Source organism: Delphinus delphis, chromosome 13, assembly GCF_949987515.2.
Source record: "Delphinus delphis chromosome 13, mDelDel1.2, whole genome shotgun sequence".
In the NCBI taxonomy this organism is placed as follows: domain Eukaryota; kingdom Metazoa; phylum Chordata; class Mammalia; order Artiodactyla; family Delphinidae; genus Delphinus; species Delphinus delphis.
This window is the reverse complement of record NC_082695.1, coordinates 84759112-84779113: the sequence shown is the minus strand read 5'-3', so window position 1 is coordinate 84779113 and position 20002 is coordinate 84759112. Positions and strand designations below refer to the sequence as shown.

Genomic DNA, 20002 nt, shown 5'->3' with positions numbered 1-20002 from the left:
GACACCAATGTTGCCACCACACACCCTCCTTTTCCTTGGCTCTGGAACTCCACACCTCTGCTTTCTGACCTTATCCTGACTGCTTTTCTCTGCACCTTCTCCCTCTCCCCCATTCCTTATGCATTGATATCCTGTCCTCAAAATTGTCATTTGTGTTCTTCTCTTTGCTGCTTACACGCTCACACATGCCTTCAACTAACATTTCTATGTGGATGACTCCCCAAACGATACCATGTCCTGAATTTTAATCTAGTTGTCTACTGATTCAGTCCAACCCAGTTTATGATGGACGGAATCAGTCATCTTCCTGTTACATCTTCCCTACCACTCCTTCATTTCTGTATTTTTAAAGGGGAATGCTCTTCTCGCACTGGTCAAGTTTGAAAATCCAGCTTCATCTCTGAGCCTACCTCTCCAGCATGTGCCATCCACAGCCAGTTTCCCTGACCAGCTATTTCTAGGTCTGTTAGTACTGTCTTACTCTCTATTCTCTGCTCCTTGGATTAGGTTTCTGGAATAGTCTCCAGATGATTTCGACATGCCTAAAACTCTCCTTGATCACCGTGGCCCAGTCTGCACTCATTCTGGTCCCTGCATGAAGCACATGCTGACCACACCAGAATCAGTATTCACTGTTCCTTAAACACATGTAACCTCATCGGGCCTTTGTTCGTTTTAGTTCTTCTCTTTGGAATATCCTTCTTACTGTTCCTCCTGTGTCCCAAATGTGTCAGGCATAACCACTGTTTATCCTTCAAGGTCTTTGGGATATTTAATGCCAGTGAGTAAAGGAAACAGAAAAATTGTGTCCAGAGATGTAAGATTACAGACGTCATGGGAGAACAGTGTTTCAAGAAAGGGGTAATCACAGGATAATATTGTTAAGGAGTAAATGAAAATGAGTTAGAAAAGTCCACCGGTGACTGTTCTCAAGTGAGCAGTCTACATTCGTGATTTCCAATCCCCCCCTGTGCCCCCCTTCTCTCTTAAACTCACCCAGTCAGGCTTTCACATCCATCATGACACAGAAATTGCTTGTCAGAGTCATCAATGACCTCCATGCTATGAAATGGTCAATCCTCAGTCCTCCTCTTACTCCAAAGCCTGCTCCTTTTCATCTCAGTTGATAACAGTTCCATCCTCCCAAGTGATCAAGCCAAAAGCCCTGGGGCCCTCCTCAGCACCTTTTTCTCTCACATCCCTAATCCTGTGGACCTCAACCTTCACAACATATCCAGAGTCAGCCACTTCTCACCTCCTCCTCTGCTACCAGCCACTTTCATCTTTGCCTGGATTCCTGCAACAGCCTCTCAGCGGGTCTCCCTATTTCTTTTCCTGAACTCTGCTCTACCCCAGTCTAGTCTAAACACAGCAGTCAGAATGATGCTGCTGAAATCTACGCCAGATGTGTCACCCCTCTGGTCCCAACTCCATTTCACTCAGGGTCAAAGTATGTGTTCTTGATCAGGTCATATCTCCTGGCTTCTCCTCTCCAGCCCATTTAACTCTAGCCACTCTGGGCTCTCTGATGTCTCCCTGAACATATAGCCTGTTCCTTAGACCTGGAGAGCTCATCCTTCAGATATCCATGTGGCTAACTCCCTCTCCTCCTGCATGTCTTTGCCCAAGGAAGCCTACCTAAACCATGTCTCTTACTTTGCTCTATTTTTCTTTGTTCCTACACTTGTCACTTTCTAATACATTATATAATTTATTTATTTGTTATGTTTATTGTCTGTCTTTCCCTGCCAGTGTTCACTGATATATCCCAAGCATCTACAATAGCTCTTGGCACATGCCAAATACTAAATAAATGTCTGTTGTATGAAAGAATGAAAGACTTCGAGAATAAAGGTTGTGTAAAGTGGTGAGAACCTAAAATAGTTTACGTGGGTCCAGCAGCAAATGCATGTTAAGAAATGGAACCACAGAGGTAAAAGAATGTGTAATTTATCTAAGCCTTTCCATTCCTATATAGTCACTCTGACACAGAAAAATACATCTATTTGAAATCGTTTTTTTAATTAAAAATAAAACACTATGACACTATGTAGGATACAGCATAAATATTTTAAGCATCAATAGATAATAACCATGACATCTTTAAGCATTTATTAATACTGACCATTCTTAAGTATCAATAAATACCCAATATATTGTCAGTTCCAGCATAACAGCAGATGATGAGCAATTTGAAAAAGAAAGCAAGAACTGGTTAGTGAACTGGTTAGTCAGATAAAAGCGAATCATTGACTAACCCGTATTTTTTACTTATTTGTTATGTAAGCAACAACTAAAATATAAATAATATAATGTATAATATAGTAATATCTAATAAAATATCACTAAAATAGTAACATAGTAAGCAACAAATACTGTGAAATTTAAAATATGAAAGGTATAAAAAAAGCTTTTTTACATTTCTATGAAGGTGATTTTTAGCATTAATTTCAGCAGACTCGGTTTTTAAATGCCATGGCTGACCTATACATAAGCAAACAAAATCATTTGTTTATAGTTTCAAAATTGTAATGGTTCTAAAACTGACATACAATTGGAATGTGAAGAATGATTTGGGGCAGGGTAAGGGGTATTCCACAATGCATATAAATTAAAACAAGGAACCAAAATCTTCTTTATAATGAACCAAAATCTTCACTGATTTCTCCAGTGAATTTGAGCACAACAGTTTGGTCTGGACTCTCGTCTCTGAACATGGAGTAGTAAATAATTAATCAATCAATTTATCTTTACAGTAAATTAAATATATATATATACATATATACACACACACATATATGTATATGTCTTTATATGTTATATGTGTATACATATTTTCTGGTAAATTTTCATTAGGATAAATATTGTAAGATGAAAAATAAACCTACTTTATACCAGAGAATAGACTGATTCTAACATAAGCAGGCTTTGCCATATAAGTTAATATTTATCTAAAGAAGTACTTTCCTATAAATTCTAAATTTTAGACACTAACGGAGTGGAGGAGGGGCTATCAAGATTATTTACATAAAGAATTGGAAGATACTACACACTACTTAAGCATTGGATTTGCTAAGTCTAATAGTAAAATAAGTTTGTATTACCTGAGACATGATAAGTGGACAGTAGCAGGAAGACAGCCTAAAGCTCCACGGAGCAGGAGGAAGACTGGTTTCAAGAATGAGTACAGGTTGTGGTCGACTGACCAAGTGACCAAATATATATCCTTATTAACAGCACCTTCACAAACAAATATTTTCACCACGTCCTCACAAAGTGACATACTGTTTTTTACTGCAGTCTATTAGTTATCTATCATACTAGTTTTAGAATGAGAAAGGCACACTCAAAATAGGCTTTAAACCAGATGTATTTCCCTATGAAAATGGTAGAATAATTATAAAATAGAGATAATTCTGGAAAATAGAAACTTTTTCAGTAAAGCTATACAGTAAATTAATAGGGCACAATTTCAAGAACAAGAATTATATTTACAATTTTGAAGTAAAGTTTGTATTCATTTTTGCCTTTAATTGCAGTGGTTTAGTAAAGTAGCAAAAGCAGTGAGTCACACTAAAAAAATCTAAGTTCAACTTATACTTGACTCTCTGCTGGCTCTTTTTTAATGAAGGATTATTTCAGTGGAATATTAATGAGGATTTTGGTTTCTTTAAATATCTTACCACAACAATTATATCACATTTTGTAAATTAAATTTCTAAAATGTTTGAAAGCCAGAATACTAGTTAGGAGAGAAGCTCCATTTCTGTTTCCCTCTTTTTATATATTAGATAATTTATTTGTAATATGGACCAAATATCATTGTTGACATTTGTTTCAATACATTTATACTCCTATGTCTTTGCCAGGCACCCAGAATGGGTTTGCTGGAAAAGAGACCACATGGCCGATTGCAGTCTTATTTCAGTAACCCAGTGTATAACCTACTACCTGGCACATAGCATAGGCTTAATAAATAAGGCTGAACAAATAAATCTCCCTCCAATATTTTGATTATATGATTGAAGGCTCTAGTTCTTCTGTGAAATAGATTTTATTTTTATTGAGGGCTTCCTGTTAGTTTGCATATTTACACTAAAATGAAAGTTAGTGAATCAATGAAGATATGGTAGAACCCCCCAAATTTAATGTATATATACACATTCTTTTTTTTCTTTAAAAATATGCTATACCTTATCTGTAAGAAATATACACTAAAGTATTTATGGGTAAAACTATATGACATATTGAATTTGCTTTAAAATAGTATAGGAAAAAAAGTGTATCTGTGAGAAATAGATGAAACAGAGTGGCAAAATATTAATAATTGTTGAAGCAGGGTGATAGGTACTGAGAGGTTTTTTATACTATGTATATTGTGTGGTTTGTAAATTTCAACAGTAAAAATAATGAATTCAAATACATTTCAATAATAAAAACACAAAATAAAGATATTTCCAACTAACAAAACTACTATATAACTGGCATTTTGCAAAGAACTGTACTAGACTAATTACATGACGTTGTTATAGTGAAAGGTTGCGAACAACTTAAATGTCAATCAGTAGGGATAGTTAAATATAGGATATCCACATTGCAATGGAACACTATCCAACCAACTATGAAGAAACCTGCTGAGTGATAAAAGAGTTTCCACGGCAGCGTATGGAGCCTCATTCCATGTTCACAGGAGTGCATGTGTGTCCATCCACTGTTCAGAGTGGTTATCTCTGCAAAGAGGAATTGCAGGTGGTTTTTTTGTTTTTTTACTTTTTTCCTGAAACTGTTTTGTATTATTTAACAATTTTACAGGGGTATATATTAATTTTATATTTTGGGGAAATTCTTTTCTATTATGATATCCTATGATTTTTCTCATTATGTTATTCTTTCTAGCTGATGGACAGATGTTTTAATTGTTAAAAACTGTGTTAGGTCTTAAGTAATTCAAAGTGGGAAAGTGCTATACTTCTAAAACAATATGAGATCTAGAGTAGATTTCATTTATTTTTAAAAATGAAAATAAAAAATTTTAAGGCATTCTAGCTAGCACATACATTTTTTCCTCAACCACCTACTGACTGCATATAGTAAGCCATCAAAAACTACATGAAACTTAACATTATACAATATATGAAAATAGATTTAAGTATCTTTTGGTAATTCAAATCAGGCTAAAAACTCTTTTAATTATAGAAAGAAACAGCATTTGGAAAACAAAATAAGAAAATGCTTTGTAGTTTGTTCATAATAAATTTGAATTGAAAATATTCCAACAGTTCTATGCAAAAAAGTATTTGTGGGTATTTTAGTAATATGTTTGTTAGATTAAACAGATGGCAGAATGGAATAAAATGCAATTTCCAGATGCATGGTTTTGTGATTTCAGTGCTGTGGACTCAGCCTTATCAGCTAAATCTCAAGTTTAAATTTAGCGAGCACTGCAAAATTTTTTGGAGTTAACTTGAACTTAATGATTAATTTCTGAAACATTATTTAAGGTTAATCATCTTGGGTAAGAGTCCAAAAGGTAGGTGTTCTCTAATGGCTATGAAATCTTGTATCTTTAGTTAGTCTGCACCGCGCCTTGTTCTTAGTCTGCAAAGACCCCAGAACAGAGTGGGTGGGAGCCAGTGATGGGACCTCTCTCTACCTCATCCCTCTTTAGGGGCCTTTACAACACATTACAGTTGCTGTGTACAGTCCTTAGTCAAGGATTGTACTGTCCCCACCATTTACTATTTCCTTGCTGATTTTAAGGCTTCAAGGAATTAAAAGTAGCTCCTTTGGTACATAAACTTGGTAATTCCAATTTTGTTAATGTAATAAAAAATAAATCAGGGATTTCCCTGGTGGTACACTGTTTAAGAATACACCTGCCAATGCAGGGGACAAGGGTTTGATCCCTTGTCTGGGAAGATCCCACATGCGGCGGAGCAACTAAGCCCGCGAGCCACAACTACTGAGTCTGCGGTCTAGAGCCCACGAGCCACAACTACTGAGCCCGCACGCAACAACTACTTAAGCCTGCTTGCCTAGAGCCCGTGCTCTGCAATAAGAGAAGCCACCGCAATGAGAAGCCCGCGCACCACAACGAAGAGTAGCCCCCGCTCACCGCAACTAGAGAAAGCCTGCGCGCAGCAACGAAGACCCAACGCAGCCAAATAATAATCAATCAATCAACCAATCAGAAGATATCACCTAAGTTACCTGGTAGGTATTTCCTTCTTTCACATCCATGTCCTAAGCTTTATGAAAGATGAGAGATTTCTTATGTTTTGATTTGTCCAAGTTATGTATCTGTAACCAGATAGAAGAATCACATTTTGTTATAAATTAACTGTACATACTTGCAGTTGTGTTAGATACTCTGTTTCTTACTGTGTTTCTAGACGATCTTGGGCAAATCATTTAAATCTTTATTTAGGGGTTTTAAAGGTCTATCACATGGTCAATATCCCCAGATTAAAATTGTTTTTAGGTTTTTTACCTGGTTCTTAGAAGAACTGGATTGTCCGTAATGGATAGTATTGGAGTGAGGCTTCTTTGAAGTTTCTGAAGAGTCCTGACATAATTTCCTTTTAGACTTCAGGGCTGTTCTGTCTACTATTAACTGGTGGTCACTTACATCAGCTTCTTTAGTTTGATCAACTGATTGTTGCTGCAGCAGCTGGGAATCTTCCGTTTCTGTGTCTGACTCAAAAATGTGTGGTGGTCTTTTCACTTTTAGTGACTCGTGGCCTTTCCCTAAAATTTGTGTTATGTATTTGCTTGTCAAATTTTCTTTTTCATTCACTTGGAAGTCAACAACACTTTTTATTACACCTAACTTGTTATTTGACATCTGAAATACTGAACTATTAGGTAGTTGTTTAATTTCACTTAAACTCATGACCGGTAATTTTCCACTAGAAGGGGGATTTTCTGTCATATTTTCAAAGGACTCAGTGTTTTTTTCTTGCAGAGATCTAGAAGTCTTCATCTGAATGCTGCGATTAGATCTTTTTTTAATAGCTGGATCTAAATTCAGTTTATCATCCTGGATCACACTAGTTTTAAGTGAAAGCAACTTAGATTCTGTAACAACATGTTTTCTTTTCAGGTTGTCAGGTTCTAAGATATTTTTGTTCATCTGTAATTGTCGATTTTTGAAAACTGGTATGAATTTAGGGGCAATATTATGTTGGGAGCTAAAATCTGTGTCTTGAACTTGAGTACTTCCTCTGTTGAGCTTTGGTACTTCCAGATGTACTTGTGCTGCCTTGTCAGGCAGGGATTTCTTTCTGCTCTGAACAGATTCTGGCTGGAGGTGCAGAGTTGAGGACACATAGGGCTTCGGCTGGCTGACCGAAAGCTCCACCTTGCGGTCTGTGGCTACTGAATGAAGTGGAATACTTTGAGCCTGGGCAGGTCTTGTGGAAGGGGCCTGAGCCAGAGAGGACCTGAATTTTTGTTTAGTGGTTAGATTAGGCGGCTTGACTTTCTTTTCCTGAAAGGATAAAGATTAGGAAATTTCGAAAATGTAATAATGTCCTTAATGGAAAAGAAATGATATAAGATATCATCAAAATAAGGATAAAAAGTAACACTACAATACATAGAACAGGTAAAGAAAAACAAACAAATGAGCCTTAGTGAGGACATGTGTATATTTCTTATGATTTGTATCCTTCTTTAGATACCATCCTTTCAAGGTAATATTTTAAGATGAAGTTATATTCTAAATTGTATATAAATCAACTATAAAAACTATACCCTTAGCTGCTACCATCGTCGTCCAAATGTGCTCGTTCTGCTGTCTCTCTCAGAATGTCTTTCCCTCTTCTCTCCATTTTTTCCCTCTCAACTTCCCAAGGATCTTCTATCAGTTACTATTTGTCACCAAAAAAATAGGACAAGGTAATGCTCTTATCTTTTAGTGTGCATGTTCAGTCTCCCTAAGTAGATACTAGATTCTCTGAGGGTAGGAACTATGAGTTACTTATTCTTACATCCTTCACATGCTTAAATCTTTCACACAGTTACTAACAAAACATTTACTCAGAAATTAAATTAATGGAGGAGGTGGTTGCATCTACACTACACCTTTCAGAACAAGTAGGATTTTGAGTATAGGGCAGTGACTGTGTCTTAATCATTTTGCAATCTTATTGCCTACTAGAGTGCCTGGTATCTGGAAGCAATTCAGCAAGTACTTGTCAAACTGACTTGTCAGATACATCAAAGAGAAACAAGTGTTCATAGTCTTCTTAAAAAATTGTTGTAGAAAAATATAAAGCATGAAATATACCATTTTATCCATTGTTAAGCATACAATTCAGTGGCATTAAGTACATTCCCCACTGTACTTCTGTTGTGTAATCATCACTATTTCCAAAACTTTATCTTTATCCCAAACAGGAACTTCATAGTCTTTAAGCAATAACTTGTTTCCTTCTCCTCACAGCTCTGGTTACCACCATTCTCCTTTCTGTCACTATGAATTTGCCCACTCTAAGTATTCCATGTAAGTGGAATCACAATATTTGTCTCTTTGCGTCTGGCTTATTTCATTTAGCTTTTCAAAGTTCATCCATGTTGCAGCACATGTCAGAATTTCATTCATTTTTATGGCTGAATAATATTCCATTGTATGTATATACCACATTTTGTTTATCTATTCATCTGTTGCTGGGAAGTGCTTATAGTCTTTTAAAATACATACCTATTAAGTCTTAGTGTCTGTAAAAGAGAGACATGTGACAATAATCGGAAACACTGAACACAGAGTTCTTTTCTCACCCTCTGACATAAAAAACACATAGATTCACACCTTGAAATAAAATTAAAAAAAACAATCTGGAACAATATTCAAACCAGAACAATTGGTTTTTCTCTCCCTTACTGGAGATTCAGTTGTTGAATATAGTTGGGAGGACAGTAGGACAGAATTTTAGGAGATAAGAGTTGTGAACAGGCAGAGGAAAAGTGAGTGAGTGATCCACTTACTTATTAGGCAAATCATACCAAAACTTAGTGGCTTTAAACAAAAATAATTATGTTTTATCTTTAATGATTCTGGGATTTTTTAAAAAAAATTTATTTATTTTTTTATTCTGGGATTTGACATGGTTTAGCTAAGAGGCTCTCAGGCAGTTGTGGTTAGATGACTCTGGGGCTGGAATCACTTCCTCACATGTGTGATGATCGACACTGGTTGTCATTTGGAATACCTACAGGTAGCCTCTTCATGTAGACTGGGATCCCTCACATGTGGCATAGCAACTGTCCCAAGAGACAGGAAGAAACTGTTTTTCTTTTAATGACCTAGTCTTGGAAGTCATGTAGCATCACTTCTATCACAGGCCTGCCCAGATCCAAAAGGAGGGGACATAGACCCCATACTACAATAGAAGAGTTGTCACTGGTCAGAAGGGCATGTGGCTGGGTGACCTTGTAGCCACCTTGAAAAATGGAGTAGAATGTCAGAGAGCAGTTGGTCTCTTACCAACTACAAGCCTCTGACATCATAGTACAGGTGACCTACAAAAGGGCTGGTGCACTTGGCAATGGAGATGCATACAAACCCGACGCAGGATTTAGAGAGCTGAAGGAGGAGATGTGGTCAGGGTAGATGGAGCTATGGCCCAACTTCTGCTCCACATCAACAAGCTGCCATAGCTTATCCCCATGAGGCTGAGTTGCAACACTGGCCTCACACAGACTTTCTCTGTGTGAACGTAGCTCTTGCTTCGCCTCCACCTTCCCAATCACGTGCCACCCTAAGCCAGAACGATGTAGGAAGGAATTCAAGGACACATACCTACAGCGTACTCAGGTTGACATAATACAAAGTCACCACAGAGAATAACGCTCCTTCTCCCACCACGGCTATTCGTGGGAGAAGTGGGAAGTCCCCAATAAAGTCCTGGGTAAGGTTTGGGTGATGCTCAAAGTAGGTGACTGGGTTCACTTTTGTCTGTAGATTTCTCAAGCTGGAGTCTTATTCATGTCAGTGAGGCAAGAAGACGCCCCTCTTTACTTCCTCATAATTTGCAGAGGGCACAGAAGAGGAACTAGCCAGCTTTCATGACCCTGAGTGAAGTGATGCAGAAGCTAACTGAGGAATGGTTTATAATGCCAGGAGATTGCTAGGCTGAGTGAAAAAGCACGCATCAAGAAGGAGTTTGTATTGTTTGATAGGGCTGCTATAACAAAGCCACCACAAACTGGGTGGCTTAAACAACAGAAATGTATTGCCTCAAAGTTCTGGAGGTGAGAAGTCCAAAATAAAGGTGCTGGCAGAATTTGGGCCATGAGAAAAGGATGTGATCTAGGCCTCTTCCCTCAATTTGGAGATGGCCATTTCATATTCACATGGCATTCTCCCTGCAAATGAGTCTGTGTCCAAATTTCCCTTTTATATAAGAACACCAGTCACACTGGATTAGGGGCCCACATATGCCAGTATCTCATCATTTCTGTAACAGCCCTATTTCAAACAAGGTCATGTCCTGAGGTACTGCTGGTTAGGACTTCAACATGTCAATTTTTTTGTGGGGGGGAGGGGTGCACAATTCTACCCATAACAGGGTTTGACATGTAGCGCTAGAGAAATTCAAGAGGGGCTACAGCTGTTCTTCTGAAGACCATCTGTACGAAGGAGCTAGAAGAACACCTTGTACACCATCTTTGTCAAGATACCATATGAGACCAGCAACATCAGACTAATGCAAGTCAAGAAGTTAATGCCTGCCCTCTCCCCTCCACTACTCAGCTGTGACTGTGTGATGGACGTGACGGATACGGTGGACTGGTGTTCAATACCCATTCCACCCTCCTTCTAGCATTCCTTCTAGAGCCTGGAAATCTAAAATGAACATTTTCTCCTTTGCAGCTAGGGTTCAGGATGTGATTTAGGATCAACCAGTCAGATGCACTCATACAATATTTGGAAGAAAGAAGTGAGGTAAAGCCATACTTCTGTAGTTTCTGCTGAAAAGTTTACTTATGAATGCCTTTGGTTTTTCAGTTGCAGAGTTAGCAGAAGCCCAAGTGTCCACTCACCAGCTTTGCAGGTGTCTGGAACAGAGCTTAGGGCATTCATTCTCCTGATGTGGACCATTTGAGGCAAACACACCAAATGCCCTCACCCTATGTAGGCTTTCCCCTGTACGTAGATGCTATCACGGGGAGAATGATTCTTAAATTTGAATGAAATTCTACCTCAAAAAGATGTTTTGTCATAAGCGGCTGAATCATCTTAAAATGGCTAGACTGAATTTTTTCCATTTGATGAAAAACAGGTCAAGAACTAAGTTGAAATCAATTGTAGAAAATCAAAGAACGTTTTTAGACCCTTGGTTTTCATAAACCGTAGTAACTGTTAAACAATATACCTACTACTTGAGATACCAAAAGAAAAACTCATTCTAGGCAGATTCATATAAGAATAGATTATCTGTATTTTGATATAAAACTTATCTAGAATATGTATCTGAAACGTTTATATTCACACCCAGTTTCATCCTCATCTGTCTCTCAGGAATATATATCTGGTGGAAATAATTTCCAGGAGCTTGTTTTGCTCCCTAGCCTGTCAATGTATTATTTACTCATTCTTTCAATTTCTAAAATATAGTAAACAGCCCAAAGGGGGAAACCTCTTCTAGGTTTACATTCAAAATTTTAAAAAGACTACAAAAAGGGCCAATGTAAACAACAGATGAAATCATAAGTAATTCACAGAACTTAAAATACTTAAATTGTCAACAAACCAAAGCTTTGTGAGGTCATAACCTAACAAAAAAACGTATGCTTTATCACATTATTACCATTATTCTGCCAGGTGTCAGTGTGGCTTAGTTGACTTTTAATTTCTAGAACTTTACATACAATTTATATAATTTTGTACATTAACATAAAATTATAGGGAAACCAAAAGCTTTAACTTATATTTAGATATGAATGGACATCTAATGGAGGCCTAGAATTAAGGAAATTGTTAAATGAAGCTTGAGGACTGATCAAAATGATGGATCAAACGTGTTTTTTCTATTAAAATTTGGTTCTGTGTCTTGTACCACCTGAGTGTTTCTTGATTAAAGTCCAACCAGGATTCAGTTAAGCTTAGGATTTAAGTACAGGTTTGGAGGAAATATGGCGCTTGGAAGAATGTGTTAAATTTAAAGACATGACACAACAAGGAAGCCATCATTCAAATGCAAAATATGGGACATTTTCCAGGTAAATGATCCAGTTTTCCCAGCAAATAACTGGCATAAATAAAAAGGAGGGGAGTTTGGAATGTTATTCAATAAAAGAGATCTAAGAGATAGAACAACCAAATTATGTGGACCTTGCTTGGATTCTGACTTAAACGAAACCTCTAAAACAAATCTTTGAAATAAATAGGGAATTGCAGTATGAACTGGTATTAGGTGATATTAATCAATTATTATTACATAATATTTTTAAAAAGCTCTTATCAGAAAAAGACACATACTAAAGTCTTTACAGATTAAAATAACAGCATATCTTGGATTTGTTTTAAAATACTACAGTTTACCCCCACCCCAAAAATCCATCAAGGAGGAGCCAGATGATAGGCATACAAGAGTTCGTTATACTATAGTAATTTCTTTTATGTATCTTGGAGAATTCTGGTAAGTTAAAAAAAAAAAGCTAGTTTGGCTAAGCACTCCTACTAATTTACTTTTTTAAGTCAGTTGAGTTTTATCAAGTAGTTTGATCAATTTGTTTTTCATTTTTTTAATTTATTCTTTTTAGTACTTAGAGCTAACAAGGTTGTAACAATAATAGGAACTAACATGTACTGAGAGCTCAAGTACAAGGAACTGTTCCAAATAGGATTATCTAATCCAAAAACAAAACACAAAAAACCCTATGAAGTACTGGGAAGGAAATGGTGATGTGCTGCCCAGATTCCCTTCAAGAAAGGGCTGCTCCCCTGCTGCCAGGGTACTGTCAGCAAACCACCTTTGGCAGTCAGCCCCTGCAGAGACTGCCTCAGTTATGGAGACCCACCTCACCCTAGAACCTGCCTGTCTCCAGGTGGCCCAAATCCAACGACAGATGGAAGAGGTAAAAAGGCCTGGCTATTTTGGCCAATGCAGAACCACTGTGATGGGCCGTTTTAGCCCCTGTGCTCCTCAGAAGGTTGGCCATGGCTATCTGGCACCTGCTTTGCTTTTGACTTCTCCCTTTACCCATTCTTCCTTCCCTGCTGTCTGTAGGTGTTGATTCCAAGGGCACTTCTCGATAAGCATCACACGCACTGGACTCCATTTCAGAGTAGGCCTCCTAGAGAGCCCAATTTGTGACAGGTGCTATTACTACCACTGCTACTATGCCCCATTTTACAACTGGAGAAACTGAGGCACAGGGAGATTAAATAACTTGTCCAAGATTATACAAGTAGTAAGGAGTTCAAACCTAGGCAGCCTGTCTCTAGAGTCTGGCTCTTAACTGCAAATCTAAACGTTTTCCAATTTTAGAACTAAGAATCCATTCTTTGGGTTTCAGTTTTAATTTTGGAATGTATTTAACTGTGTGGCTTTGGTTAAATTACTTGAATGCTGTGAGCTTCAAGTTTCTTCTTCTGCAAAACTGAGAAAACAATTTTTTACCCCAAGAGTCTATTTTGATGATTAAGTGAGAAGGCACAGAGAAGGCACTCCATAAAACTGAGGAGAAATTCTTATTGTCAATGTACCAATTGTCAGAAGCAATATAAAGACCAGAATTTCCAAGTAAGTGTTATTTTACATTTAAGAAGCAAATTTTCACAAATATATTGTCTGGACTCACCACTTTCAAAACAGATGTAGGCTGGAAATATAAGGTATTCAATAAATATATTCAATAAAAATGCATGATGTAATGACATATCTTCTAAATTCCTCAGATTTGGACTTGGCCAACAACTAAACTTTTTAAAATGTTATGTCAGGGCAAAATTTTAAGATTCATAAAGATCATAAAGATGTCAATTGGTATTTGTCCACGCACACTCCCTTCTAAGGAAATGGCCTTGCCTTATAGCCAAGATATCTTGGCTGTTATGTTTTTATAGCATTTATATGAGGTGTTAGCCCCTAACCCAAGGATACCAGATCCACAGGCTGGCTAGTGACAGATGGTGTGACCTGGCTAGAAAAGATAAAAGGGATCTATCAAATACTGGCTCTGGTGAATTTTACTCGAGGATTATAAAGAGAATGAAGCAAGCAGTATGGCAGCAAAAGCTGAAAAAAATGCCATTAGGCATAGTGTTTGAGCCATAGCAAGTCAACACCACATGAAAGCCTAAATCACTGGAGCAGTGGAAGCTACAATAAAACAAGACGCTAGTATTATAAGTCAAGAAAGGAGACTCAGAAGACACAGAAATATTCAAATAATTCATATTACATTCCGAACTGTTCAAATTATTCAAACCTCCGTCTTTCCTTTTGATGAAAACACACATATTTGTCATTTAAAAGAAAGATCATTGTTGAAAAATTTAAATTGAATTTCCACTTGTTCTTCAAAAACTTCCCTTTTAATTTTGTTTCCTTTTGACAAAGAAATCTTATTCTATTGAGTGTGAAGATAGGCCATCATATTTTCTTCATCAATATTGCTTAATTGCTACTTATTCTTTTTTTCATAAATAAGATTTCACTTAGCATATCATCTTACAATGAAAATGCTACCATAATTCAATTTTTATAAATGGAATTATTCAAAGGCTTTTTCAATCAATCAGACTCAAATGACCTTAGTGGCAGAATTTCAAAGAAAACTTGGATTTGTATGAGGCAAATGTTTCCAAACTATCCTATACGATCATTTATTCATTTATTCTTTGAAAAAACATTTAATGAACACCTATTAAGTACCAGGAACTTGGAATAAGATGAATACGCTCTTTGCCCTCTAGGAAGTCATGTTAAATTAGAAGAAATAGAACAGTAAACAACTACTACCATAATACCAAGTTAAATACAATAATAATATTAATAATGACAATAACAAATGGTTAAGTACAACAATGACAAATAGTATTAGGGAAACACTGAACTGAGAGAAAAGACTTATAGCACAGTGGATAGGTAGTCCATCACTGAAGGCAAAAGGTGCATAGCATGTCTTAGAGAACTTGGTAGGATATGAAATCTCTTACCTGCAGATACAGTTTAGTTAGTTCTTGTGTGTAGTACAACGGTTTAGTTGTCATCTTTATGGGAAATCCACATATATGGGGCAGCTTAGATTTTAAATCTGAAAGAAAACTTTTCAACACACTTTCCATATCTACCCTTGGAAAGAACTGTATGGGCTGACTTCTGATGCAACTGAGAGGGTATCTGAACATTGTTAAAGAACAGTGGGAAATTTTCTGTAGATAGAAGACAGCATTTTTTAATGGAAGTAAAACGGTCTTAAAAGGCACACAACTAAATCCTAAATATTTTATGTATTGCTTATTCCATATTATCCAAAGCTATAGAGAACGTTTACTCACAGGAATCTTAACTGCTTAAATTTTAACACTCACAATAAAGACAACTCACAGTACCCTTACTATATGGCTTTCTACACAGACTGGCAAACTAAGATTTATTAAAAAAAATGACTTATAAAAAAGATACTATGACCTTTATAGATTATAATAATAAGTGTTTATAGTAAACAATAAACAGGTTGCATCTCCAACAGCAGTAAAAATTCAGTACAGAGAAACAACATGTATAGAGTGTACTCAAGCTCTAAAAGCAGTTCTTTGAGAAAAGCAATTACTTTTTCTGATGAAAAATATTCTGAAGACTTGGAATAATGTCTTAGCATCTAATGAAGGGGAAAAATTGATACCTGTCAACCTCAGTTTTATATTAAGATTTGGGTTAGGAAATGCAGAATACAGAAAGAGAACATTAGGCTCCTCCCTCTTCCATTTGGAAACTCCAGCTGGTCAGAGTATAAAGAGACAGAAATGGTGAAATAAGTACTAATTAAGATGGAAGAGTTTCACCTGAGCACTTGTGTGCTTTTTGTATGTTGATTTTTAAAAATAACATTAAGAAAAATATTTTCTTGAATCAATGGGGTGCATTAAGTGCAACTCAAATCCTCTAAACTTTGACCGTAAAATTAAATACTCTGAAAAAAAATTTCATTAAATGACTAATTCTTTTAATTCTACCCTTTCAGTAATATCCAGCATGCCACAGGAGGGAGCCCTTGGCTAAGCAGCCTGCAATTATTTTCTTACTTTCTACTAGGAATCATGTAAACATTTTTCCTATCTAGTCTAAAGTTTCTTCTGCTGTCTAAATTGTTGCAGTAGTGTTTAAGGGGAAAAAATATTTTTATTAAGCTCATCCTCAAATAAAAATAGCAAAATTCTAAGGAAAACAAAAAATACTTATTCAGATAAAAAGAAGTAGAGGGAAAGTAGCTTCATTTGAACTTAGAGAAGGTTGAAAATGATGACATCAGGGCAGGAGTAAGCCTGGATCGTAAGGTGGGCAGAGAGCATCTGTAAAGGATATGTGAAGATCCTTCCTCCTATCATTTTGAAGTAGATGCTGCAGTATATTTTAGTAGTTCCATAATTTTCTGGAAGCTTATAGCTATACTAAAAATTAAGAACAAAGTTGAAATTCTCCTGAGAAAGCTAAACTTAAGGTTAAATTACAAGAAGTAAAATCAAATAGCTACTAATGTAATATATGTTTCTATTCCTTACCAGGTCATCCCAGTGCATCTGGAAATCTTCATATGAGTGAAAAGGACAGTCAGGGGGTATGGTGTGAAGAATACTTATTATTTGTCCCATTTTCATACTATAAAAGATAGAGGTGGTGAAGTATTATGAGCCAATGCTTAGATACAGTTTATGTGATTTGGAAAGCATTCAAAAATTTTAGCAACTATCAACACATAAGTAAATAAGCTACTCATTTGCTCCCAGTTCTAAATTAACATTGTACTAAATTCTTAACAACTAGAATTGTTAGAAAAAACTAAGTTGAACTGATGCAAACAATAAGCCAGTTATAAACACAAACTAATGAATACAGTGTTGCCACATAGAGGTATGCCTGATAATTGTTAGACTTTAGGGAAAAGTCTGTTAAGAGCTGAATGAATCAGAGTCAAATCTTGTTCCCTACCTACCTTTTCTTGGCTTCAATGACCAAGGCATTGTGTATATGCTGCTTGAAAGTTCTTTTGCCTAAGCAGGTTAAAATTTCATGCCAATAGTCATATTTATGTTAATAATAAGTCATTTTTTCCCCTGAAGACAGTACAAACTTAAAACAGCTCATATCAAATGATAATGAGTCATTAATTATATGTACAAGTTTATAATATTCTATTGATATTATTATAATAGTTGTAATTTTGTAATGAGATACCTAGAAATTTTACTGTTTTAAAACTAGGTCTAATAAAAACGTAAATGTATATCAGAGGACTTTAGAGTCGTGCACTTTAAGATTCTCTCTCTAAAGTGTACTGTGTTTATGTGGTCTGTTTAGCAGAGTTTACCAAATAGAGTAGCATTTTTGGCTTATCAGTATAGTCCCAGGTACTATGTATACACAGTAAAATGATGCTCTCCCTTCATGGCAGTTTGAGGTTTTTCAAGCTGTTTGCTGACCCAGAATGGGGAGCTGTTTGAGTTCTTGTTTCTACTTGTTATTGTCAGATTCTATATATACATTCCCACTTTTAATATATACATTCCCACTTTTAATCATGTACTTGCCTATAGTATCTCCTCCAGGTAAAAAAAAATTGTTAAACTCTTACGTAAATTAAAAAAAAAAAAGTAGATAGATATTTTTATTTTTTTGGCCACATCCAGTGGCATGTGGCATCTTAGTTCCCCAACCAGGGATCGAACCCGTGCCCCCTGCAGTGGAAGCACAGAGTCCTAACCACTGGACCACCAGGGAATTCCCAATAGATAGACCTTTTTAAGCAGTTTAATTGAGATGTAACTCACATACCATACAATTAATTAACCCATTTAAAGTATACAATTCAGTGGTTTTTAGTATATTTGCAGATATGTGCAACCATCACCACAGTCAATTTTATTTTTGTTTATTTAAAAATTTTTTGGCCATGCCACATGGCTTGCAGAATCTCAGTTCCCCGAACAGGGATTGAATCTGGGCTGAAGCAGTCAAAGACTGGAATCCTAACCACTAGGCCACAAGGGAACTCCCACCACAGTAAATTTAGAACATTTCATAATCTCAAAAAAACAAAAAATGAGTTGAAATAAGGTAGTTTTTTGGTTACAGTTTTATTGAGGTATGATTGACTCTCAATAAACTACATATATTTAAACTGTACGACTTGGTACATTTTGACCTATGTATGTACCATGAAACCATCACCACAATCAAAATAGCAGACATACTCATCGCCCTCCAAACTGTCCTTGTAATCCCTCCAATTCTTCCTTAGTTTGAATTTTCTAGATTTTTATATAAATGGAATAATACAATATGTACTATTTTTTGGTCGGGATTCTTTAGTCATGTTGTGGTATCAATATTTCATTCCTTTTTATTGCCAAATAATATTCCATTGTGTGGATATACCACAGTTTGTTTACCTATTCACTTTTTAATGGGCATTTGGTTGTTTCCAGTTTTTGGCTATTACAAATAAAGCTGCTATGAACATTTGTGTCTTTTTTTTTTGATAAATTTTAATTTATGTTTTTATACAGCAGGTTCTTATTAGTCATCAATTTTATACACATCAGAGTATACATGTCAATCTTTGTATGGACATATGCTTTCCTTTCTCTTGGGTAAACCCCTAGGAGTAGAATGGCTGAACTGCATGGTAAGTATATGTTTAACTTTTAAAGACACTGCCAAACTGTTTTCCAAAGTGGTTGTACCATTTTACATTCTTCCCAATCATGTATAAGTTTTCCAGTTCCTCCACATTCTCATCAATATTATATCAGGCTTTTTAGTTTTGGCTATACTAGTAGGTATGTAGCAGTATCTTATTGTGATTTTGATTTGCATTTTCCTAATGACTGCTAATGATGTTGAGCATCTTTCAATGTGCTTACTTGCCACCCATATATCTTTTTGGTGAATTACTTGTTTAAATCTTTAATTATTTTTTAATTGAATTGTATATTGTTGAATTGTAAGAGTACTTTATATATTCAATATATTATGTATTCTCAGTAAAGCTCCTTTGTTGGATATATGTTCAGCAAAAAAAAAATGTAAATGTATAACAAAATTATTTTAGTAATTTGATGGCTTCTGTATGACAACATTGTTTCAATACCTTTTTAAAGTGATAATTCAGTTTCAAAAATTCACAAAAATGGTTTATACTTCTGCACATATCAATGTTGAAGCAAAATAAGAGACAACTACTATCTTGAACCCACCCTAGATATTACAAATTTAAATCTCACCTTGGCAAAACATAGCACCAGTTGCTCAAAATCGAATGTCCCGTAATAACAGCATTCTTGTTAGTTTCAAAATCCTTTATAATACTTTGAGAAATATCAAATTCTCTTAGCTTTGAATAGAAATAAGATTTTAATGCATAAGTTCTCAAAAGAATTTGGCAAACAAAAAGAAACATTAAACAACACAGATTTATTACACAGTCAGTTATGCATTATATAGTTTCAAAGGCTATTACACTGAATCATACATAACCACTTTACATAATGTAATCAGTGTGTCAGCTCATCCTGTTTCTCCTCTATACAGTATATCAAATATTTCATGCTTTCCCTCTTATCTTCCAAACCCAAACTCCTATTTTGTACTTATTTGAACTGGTTTTCAGTTTCTTTAATTATGTTAATTTATAAGAAGTTGAATCTCTGTCCAAAGGAAGGTACTTACATTTTGTCAGAATAGCATCTTAACTAAAGTAAAAAAAATTTTTTTAGGGGCTTCCCTGGTGGCGCAGTGGTTGAGAGTCCACCTGCCGATGCAGGGGACTC

At 35.9% G+C, this 20002-nt stretch overlaps 1 protein-coding gene across 1 annotated transcript in view; it reads right to left on the bottom strand.

Moving 5' to 3' along the window:
* Positions 1 to 4631: 4631 nt before the first annotated feature.
* The window catches only part of C13H18orf63 (chromosome 13 C18orf63 homolog), a 31396-nt gene continuing 16025 nt past the window's right edge, over positions 4632 to 20002 (bottom strand). Inside the window, exons 7-13 of the mRNA XM_060029576.1 lie at positions 19457 to 19566; positions 16736 to 16832; positions 16539 to 16624; positions 15170 to 15353; positions 6491 to 7489; positions 6211 to 6300; positions 4632 to 4730 (exon numbers count right to left, since the gene is read on the bottom strand). Of these exons, the coding sequence (XP_059885559.1) occupies positions 6244 to 6300; positions 6491 to 7489; positions 15170 to 15353; positions 16539 to 16624; positions 16736 to 16832; positions 19457 to 19566 (1533 nt within the window). The 3' untranslated portion in view covers positions 4632 to 4730; positions 6211 to 6243. The remainder of the gene's footprint in view (positions 4731 to 6210; positions 6301 to 6490; positions 7490 to 15169; positions 15354 to 16538; positions 16625 to 16735; positions 16833 to 19456; positions 19567 to 20002) is intronic.